The sequence below is a fragment of the Stigmatopora nigra genome, chromosome 13 (assembly GCF_051989575.1).
Source record: "Stigmatopora nigra isolate UIUO_SnigA chromosome 13, RoL_Snig_1.1, whole genome shotgun sequence".
In the NCBI taxonomy this organism is placed as follows: domain Eukaryota; kingdom Metazoa; phylum Chordata; class Actinopteri; order Syngnathiformes; family Syngnathidae; genus Stigmatopora; species Stigmatopora nigra.
Window position 1 is genome coordinate 2,820,003 of NC_135520.1, and position 8,083 is coordinate 2,828,085.

General features: G+C 38.5%; 2 protein-coding genes across 2 annotated transcripts; one reads left to right on the forward strand and one right to left on the reverse strand.

Annotated features, from left to right (window-relative positions):
• Positions 1 to 516: 516 nt before the first annotated feature.
• Positions 517 to 4,016, reverse strand: mocs3 (molybdenum cofactor synthesis 3). The gene is made up of 13 exons (XM_077731416.1): positions 3,915 to 4,016; positions 3,552 to 3,687; positions 3,379 to 3,471; positions 2,861 to 2,981; positions 2,447 to 2,525; positions 2,269 to 2,382; positions 2,093 to 2,201; positions 1,960 to 2,022; positions 1,701 to 1,864; positions 1,547 to 1,594; positions 1,264 to 1,360; positions 1,062 to 1,169; positions 517 to 709 (listed from the first exon to the last, which is right to left on the reverse strand). Exons 1-13 carry the CDS (start codon positions 4,005 to 4,007, stop codon positions 552 to 554), a joined length of 1,383 nt encoding a protein of 460 aa, XP_077587542.1. The 5' UTR covers positions 4,008 to 4,016; the 3' UTR covers positions 517 to 551.
• Positions 4,017 to 4,334: 318 nt separating this feature from the next.
• Positions 4,335 to 7,771, forward strand: qpct (glutaminyl-peptide cyclotransferase). Its single transcript, XM_077731257.1, has 7 exons — positions 4,335 to 4,578; positions 5,644 to 5,790; positions 5,902 to 6,183; positions 6,627 to 6,794; positions 6,891 to 6,990; positions 7,149 to 7,265; positions 7,345 to 7,771. Exons 1-7 carry the CDS (start codon positions 4,471 to 4,473, stop codon positions 7,524 to 7,526), a joined length of 1,104 nt encoding a protein of 367 aa, XP_077587383.1. The 5' UTR covers positions 4,335 to 4,470; the 3' UTR covers positions 7,527 to 7,771.
• Positions 7,772 to 8,083: the final 312 nt, after the last annotated feature.

Consider the following 8,083-nt stretch of genomic DNA (forward strand, 5'->3'; position numbering starts at 1 on the left):
CCATTTAAACTACAACTCTTTTGGAACAATGGCGTCCTGAGGAAAGAGACTGCACTGCGCGTGCGTCTGCATTTTCTGTTATTTCAACTTTATCCATTTCGAAGGAAAAAAATGTTGCTTTATCTGAACCGGAAGCGTTTTCTGACACATTTATGGATAAAAAGTCACTAAAGGGGATGGGAGAATACATCACCGTTACTCGATCGAAGTATAATTCCCATTTCTCGAGCAAATATGGATTTTCCATGTATATAACGGGATGAGGGGGTGGGGGGCTATTAGGGCAACACGTGGACAAACAAATTTATTAGATAAAACGTTTTCCAGACTGTCAACTTGTAAACAAGGGGGACATTATTGTTCAAGAATGCATGTTATCTAACTGTCACTTTGATTTTTCCCCCCTTTACATAAAAGTCAATACATAACTTTCACCACTGGTTACATCCTGACCTCTTTATTCAGCCATCAATGTCAATGATTGACTTAATGAATGACAAAAAAATACAAAGCATAAAAACGTAATGAGCATTTATTTTTCAAAAAACAAGTCAATACTGTGGGAATGTGGGGTCTATCTTCTGCGCCCATGCCATTAGGCCTCCGCAAATGTCTTTCACTGTCATGTTTCCCACTTCGGATCCACTCATCTTCCTTAAAAGTTGCACCCCCTTCTGGGAGTCGTTGCCCATCTTACAAATGACATAAACTGGAAGAAACCACAGAGATACTTTTGGCAAAAGAATTACATTCCCACAGATCTATAGGGGATGGCATGTTTGTACATAGATCATATTTTTTTAAATGTTCTGCCAATGCAATATTGTTGTTTTTCCCTTGTATTGGGTACAAAATTGCAGACTACACATCATGCTCAAAACATACTGTTTATGGACATATTGCATGTGGGAAACTACAGTGTACAATGTAGTTGCAGAAACATATAAATAAGATATTATAGGTCCTTATGATCATTGCACAAACCAAATTTAAAGTGCACAAATAAAAAAAATAAATACACAAGAACCCCCATAATTACTGCAAACATTTTGTCATGTTACCTGGAGGGCAGCAGACATCAACCATCTGCTGTTTCAATTGGTCAATTCTCTTCTCAAGTAACTGCATATCTTCCTTCTTCCTCCCTTCTAAACATGAGAGTGGTATGTCTGGAAATAATGTCAGGAGAATAATCACAAAGAAAATGAGGTGCATCACGTCAAATGAGACTGAATTTATAGGCCTGAATGTGCTGAAGGATACTCAGTGAGTTGGGTAGATGGCATATATCCACTTCCACAAGAGGGCGCACATCTAGAAGGAGATGGGGCTCTGCCTTGTCTATAACGGATTTGTAATCCTGGAATTACAATAAAATATTCATGAATGCAAAAACAACTATGTAATTTGTAGGGATTTTCTTGGTTAGTTTTTTTTAAGGGAATCATATGCATATCTGACATTAGAAGATTCTGGCAGAGCATTATAAGTAATGGAGGAATAAACTGCATTTAACACACGGAGGGATGCTCAAAAAATGTTTCACCTGCACTGTGATCCTCTGATCTCTGGGCAGCAGGTTGAGTTTACGACACTGAAAGCACACCAAAAATACCATAAGTTAAATGAATAACAACAGCATTTATTGGTTCCAGATTAAAATGTGGTAACTTTCAATTCATAGTGAGATTTAGATCAACCTTATCTGTTGCATTGGAACCACAGAAGGCTTCATAGTCAACTAGCTGGGTTATGCTAGGCTTCTCCCCACACACAACGCAATCCAACTGCTTGGGCCGCAATTTAATGGACCTGAATCTGGCACTTGGTGCATCAAACATCACCAGTTGCTGGCCACAAGAAGCTGACATGTGGTTAAGGTAAAAAACATTTTCATAAACACTTTTTTATCTATAAATCAAACTCAAACAACAATATCACATCCCAAATTTTAGATACATCCATGTCCTGAAGCTATCTTGAGAACCTCCAAAGCCTGAAAGCAGCCCATTATACCTGGAACTAAAAGATAAGCAGACATTTGAACCAATAAGAGGAGTTTCCACAGAGCTAATGTATTCTGGGAACTCACCAACTCCTAATACTCCTCCATCAGAACAGTTTGTCACCATCTCTGGGGGTGGGGGTACTGGGTAGAGGCATCTGTAGCAAGGTCCTCCATTATAGTTATACACAGTCAACTGGAGACAAGAAAACAAAACATTCAAGCTATGAAGAATGGGAATTTGCTAGAACAAAATATCTTACTTGTCCCTCCAATCTGAGTGCACTCGCTGATACTAGCGGTTTGCCACTTAGCACACAGGCGTCATTGACAAGATAACGGGTCGGGACATTGTCTGAGCAATCAGCCACAATGTCATACATGAAGTGATGTCAAGGTATGTAAAAACACTTTAATTCACTCAAAATTGGTGTGAGCAGGATACTGTTGAATGAGTTCCAAGGCGTTTTCAGGTGATAGCTGTAAATGGTAAGGAATGCATTCCACTGTTGAGTTCAACCTGTGAGGATCCATTAAAAATGTAGAAATTAACTCTCAAAAAGAACACAAACATTTCAATGAATGTAAAAAGTGATGTGAAATGGGTGCACAGTGGAATATTTTGCCTTGTTTACAGAGTACCACAAACTAGCAAATATACACCCAAAAATAAACTGTGTTTGCACTAAGAAACCATCAGTGCCCCAAATAGCAGTTCAACTACATGGATTGACATACAGTAAGTACCCAGTTTAGGTTTTTCATAGTTGAAATTGTTCATTATGTGAAAAAATAAAACCTAAAATAGCTGGTATATGTGTGTGCTTGGTATAAAAGTCAGCATACATAACTCACCTTTGAACAGCAATGGCTGCCGACAGAGCTTTAGCCTGATTTTGGTTCTCCTCGCTGTGTAGCACTTGTCTATGCAGATTACTGAGCTCCACCTCATCATAGTCCAGCAGACCCAGGCGTCCTATGGTGGAGGAACACAGATGAAACAAATAAATTCCAAATTAGTTTGAAGCATCATGCATGACTTATAACAAGTTGTCAGACATCAGCATATTGTTGCAGATTTCAGAATAACTCATGAGAGTTTAACTCTGCGTCAGGGGATTAACATTCTTTGGCGTTTTTGCAGTTTTTTTTCCAAAACAAACACCGGGCTTGACATGGTGTTAAAAGAAAAACACAGGAGACCATTAAGAAAGACAAAAACCTTGGTTTGTGTTACACCTCTATTATTTATCATGTTTGGACTGAGAGTTAATTGTTTTGATGTTATATATTATGTATTGTGGGGGTGTCCAATGTACGTGTTTTGTTTAAGAACAACTTTTAGCTTAGTTATGGTAAAATCTACTACCTACCTATACCTGCAGCAGCTAAATATTGTGCAAGAGGACACCCCAGTCCTCCACAGCCAACAATCAGTACAGATGTTTTGGATAGGTTGAGCTGTCCTGTGGACAAATTAAGAACAGAATCTTGTTTGCATCTTATTTTGTCATTCTCATCCCATAGAGTATAGATGGTATCTTACCTTGCACACCAAACTCAGGCAGGAGTAGCTGTCTGCTGTATCTCATGATGTCTTCATTGGAGAGAGATGATTTGGCTATTAGCGGTGGGAGAGGTGTCCCTCTGAAAAGTAACTCTGGGGCTAATGTTGGCTTTTTCTAGAAAACAATCAGGAAAGGACATAAACAGTCTAGCAATCCTAATATATCCGATTACATGAAACTGGCTGCTTTCAAAGATGACACAGAGTGCTAATTTAGATAAATAAATATTTTGAATGAGTATTTATGGCAAATATTTGTTGATCATATACAATCAACACAAGAAAAACATCAATACATAATATAGTGCATTTCAGATTGACAGTCACAAAAACACACTGTACCTTTTCGAACAAGGCCAATTTATTCTTCAGACTAGCAATCTCTTCCTCCTGCTTTCTTAGCTGAGCCTTCAAATAGCATAATTCCTCATCCATCACTGATTAAACTTTTGTTTTGTTATGGTTTTCCAAAATCTGCGTGTGACACGCGAGCCCAAGCAGCGCTTCCTTATTGATCACGTGGCTACACAACCACGTGATCCACAGCCTTGTTATGTTTATTTACTAACTTTCCACTATTTATTTTGACGTTTCTCTTTGTTTATATATACACTGTATAAACACCTTGTAAATACCACAAATTCCAATCAAATTCTCACAAATAAATGGAAATATAAAAACTACTATGGTGGGTTGATGGATTAGACAAAATTGAAGACACAAAAACGTGATATTTGATAGTTGAGAGTGTAGGAAAAAAAGATCGCTGTCGATAAATTCCACGTGTACCGACCTCCCTAGGACGCGCATACACGTCCACGCGCATAGCACATGATTATTGCGAGAGCGAGCTCTCTGCTGCCTTTCACATGATCTGAAGTATATTCAGGGAGAGAAGATGGCCGAGTGGGGCCAAGTTTCTTGTAAAATACGATTTTTTGCTTCCATTGCAATATTGGTATCATCCATCCAATGTTCCAATGGAATACCCTGGACACAAGAAAAGGTAAGTCATTTAAATTCTCTCCTGCGATTTTACAAGAAGTGCCTATGAAAAATCGCAGTGTTTTTGCAGCCAGACGCAGTATAGCAACACTTTAAAATCAACAATTAATCAAAAACTGAGTTTTATTTTAAGGTTAAATACAACATCACTGTTTGTAATGTAATACATATGTTCATTAATATGTGTTGGCCTCTTATTAAATAAATCAAATTCAATTGATGTGTTGTATACAATGTTTGAGGTTTTTTTTATCATTATTACACACTATACACCCATAAAATGTCACTAAAAGTTGTCCTTTTACTAATAGTAGTAATATCATTACCATTATTGTTATGAATACAAATAACTGATTCACGTTCTTATATAAGGATTTACTTTCTACAGTCGATATGAATGAATTAACTTATTTTGTTAATGAAACATATTTCAACATTGCATCAAGTCATATATCACCATTTGTGCTCCATCCTATTCTTTTATCCTGCATGTACATAGTTGCCATGGCAGCACCGTCCCTAGACATTGATCTTCCAATTGCAGGGCTCAGTATTTATAGATCTCAAGTGGACCCCAATTTAACCCTTTCTGGGTTGAGTGTCTGCAAGGCCATGTCATGTTTACAACCACATAATAATACTCTACATTGGCCGCTAAGCTACACAGTAATTATTCAATATGAGCAAGAATTTTCGAACTAAAAACAGCTTTTTAATATAAAAAAACAACATGCTTTCTGCCCTGTCTGTCCATGCTAACATTATGGTTTACTCAATTTACAAAGGCTGTTTCCATGGTAACCACACTTCTCTCCAATTTGAACTTTGAAACCAAGTCCATAAGAGCCACTGCATGGCATTAGCGGATCAATATGTTTTCTTCAACCATAATTGCATTTCAGAACAAAACATTTGCTATTATCTTTATAAATGAGTCAATTAGTCCAGTTTTTACAATGACTTTTTATTTTCATTTGACAATCTTATATGAATCAATCAATGGTTACTGTCTAGCATGCCGATAACACCAAACTAATGCAAATAAAGCCACTCTACTCTTTTTCAGCTTCACCACCAGGCCGTTACACTAACCCCCGATGAAGTCCGGACAGCCTTGTCTCACACAGACCTGTCACAAATGTGGCAGAGGGACCTGAGACCATTTCTTGTTGCCAGGTATCCGGGTTCTACAGGCAACCAAGCTGTGCAGCAAGTGAGTTGACATAATCCTCAATCTCAACAACAATATTTCCAGAAAATCTCTCCCAATCGCATCATTTTTAGCACTAATACTAACAGAAAGTTTAATATCTCTTCATTTCAGCATATTAAAACCACCCTGAATTCTCTTGGCGCCGGCTGGGATGTGACAGAGGACCGGTTTATTTCCCAAACGCCTTACGGACCAATTCCTTTCACCAACCTCATTTTCACCCTCAACCCTTTAGCCAAGCGTCGCCTGGTCCTGGCCTGTCACTATGACTCCAAATACTATGCACCACAATGGCATGGTATGGAGTTTCTAGGTGCCACTGATTCCGCTGTGCCATGCGCCATGATGCTGGAACTAGCACGAGCCCTGGATGGTGAGCTGAAAAATCAAAAGGTAATGTCTTGTCTATCACTTAATGGCTCAAGATAAAATATGGGACAGTTTGAGTCTAATTTTTCGTTGGTCTGGGTAGAAAGACAACCTCCCTGAGTGCACTGAGTACCAGTGTGAGCACATTTTAAAGCTATGACTATATTTGCAAGCTATGTTAGAAAAAAAAACAGTTAACATTCTTGCCACCCTCTCCATTGCCCTTTCCATCCCCACATCATTCAGAATGGACAGTGACGAGTCCTGGGACATTCAGAGCTGAGCCAAAGTATGTGTTTACAGGGTTTAGATGTCCATCAAAAAGGTCTATGGGGAACTGGAATTCCATTGTAACCCAATTTACTTCCAGAATACATATGCACTCCAGCTTCTTCCTTCCTCTTTTCAATCTAGTTCTTCGGTTTCACTGTACTTGCACAACAATAAAAATTCTCCCCCTTGTTTAGGCTTCCTTCGCCAACCTGACATTGCAATTGATTTTCTTTGATGGAGAGGAAGCTTTCTTCCATTGGAGCCCTAATGACTCTTTGTACGGATCTCGTCACCTGGCACAGAAGATGCAAAACACCCCTCATCCGTCAGAAGCCGCAGACACCAATCAACTGGATGGCATAGTACGTACAGCCTATATTTCTCATTTACTTGTGCATGCATGTGTACTGTAGCCATTAAAAATGGTACATTGTGTATTTGTGTTGCTTCTTTTCCAGGATTTGTTTGTATTATTGGACCTGATTGGGGGCCCAAGCCCACGGTTTGGAAACCAGTTCCCAGCGACAACGTACTGGCTCACTCGGCTGCAGAGCATAGGTGGTTTTGCTTTCTTCTAATATTGAACAATAAGTACTTTCCATTAGTAGGCTACCAAACTAGTTCAAGCAGAGTGGTGGAGAAACCTGTATCATCACATTGATCAATATCAAACCTATCTTATCATGTCCACTAATATTTTGACTGTCTACCATCAGAAAAACGTCTTCACTCTATGAACCAATTGGAAAACCATCCGGAAAGTGCAGAATACTTCTGGCCAGATCGACCTACTGGTCCCATTGATGATGATCACATACCGTTCCTGAGCAGAGGTAAATGCTGCAGACTAGTACTCATAATTTTAATGTCTGATAGGAATCCTTCATTATTATTTTTTTGCTTCTTTATCAGGAGTCCGGATTCTCCATCTCATTCCCTCTCCTTTCCCAGCTGTGTGGCACACATTTAATGACAATGAGCAGAACTTGGATCGACCCACCATTGCCAACCTCAACAAGATTTTACAGATCTTTGTCCTGGAGTATCTTAATGTCCGCCCTGTTAATACTGCAGATGTAGTAGCAGCCATGTAGTTTTACCATGATGTATAGACCTATGATGGCTCTAATTCAGATTAAGTCTGAATTTTTTTGACCTCACAAGTACTCACATGCTTGTAGTAGAATCTAGAGTTAAGTTTTAGTCATGTGATGAGACTAAATGTTATGTGACGTTGTTCTGTACTTCATCTCCAATGTTTACATGCATTAATGAAGCTTTAAATGAGGATTATGTGGATGTCATGCAAAAATAAATAAGAACATGTGCTGGTGTACGATATATGTCTACCTAAATTTATTCAGATTTTAATACAATAGAAAATGGTTTATGTTTTTCCTTGCAGAATGATGGGTTACCAACAGAGGGTAGTATAAACCTTTATCTATCCCATCATTATGATTCCCACTTCTTCAACTTTCATGTCTACCGTGAATGGCATTTTGAACAATTACATAAAAGTAAATGCAAATATAATAACCACTTATGATGTGATTGTGACTATTAGCTGCATTTAATAGGTCCTATGCCAATAAACATACATGTATTTTTATGATAGCTCTGTAGAATACCCCTCCCTGCTCAGTGGATT

Coding starts and splice junctions, on each gene's coding strand:
- mocs3 (XM_077731416.1), bottom strand. CDS start 4,007: ATGGATGAGGAATTATGCTATTTGAAGGCTCAGCTAAGAAAGCAGGAG. Junction 1,170..1,263: donor CCATCTACCCAACTCACTGA/GTATCCTTCAGC, acceptor CATTATTTCCAG/ACATACCACTCTCATGTTTA. Junction 710..1,061: donor TGATGTCTGCTGCCCTCCAG/GTAACATGACAA, acceptor GGTTTCTTCCAG/TTTATGTCATTTGTAAGATG.
- qpct (XM_077731257.1), top strand. CDS start 4,471: ATGGCCGAGTGGGGCCAAGTTTCTTGTAAAATACGATTTTTTGCTTCC. Junction 6,795..6,890: donor CCAATCAACTGGATGGCATA/GTACGTACAGCC, acceptor CTTCTTTTCCAG/GATTTGTTTGTATTATTGGA. Junction 7,266..7,344: donor CATACCGTTCCTGAGCAGAG/GTAAATGCTGCA, acceptor CTTCTTTATCAG/GAGTCCGGATTCTCCATCTC.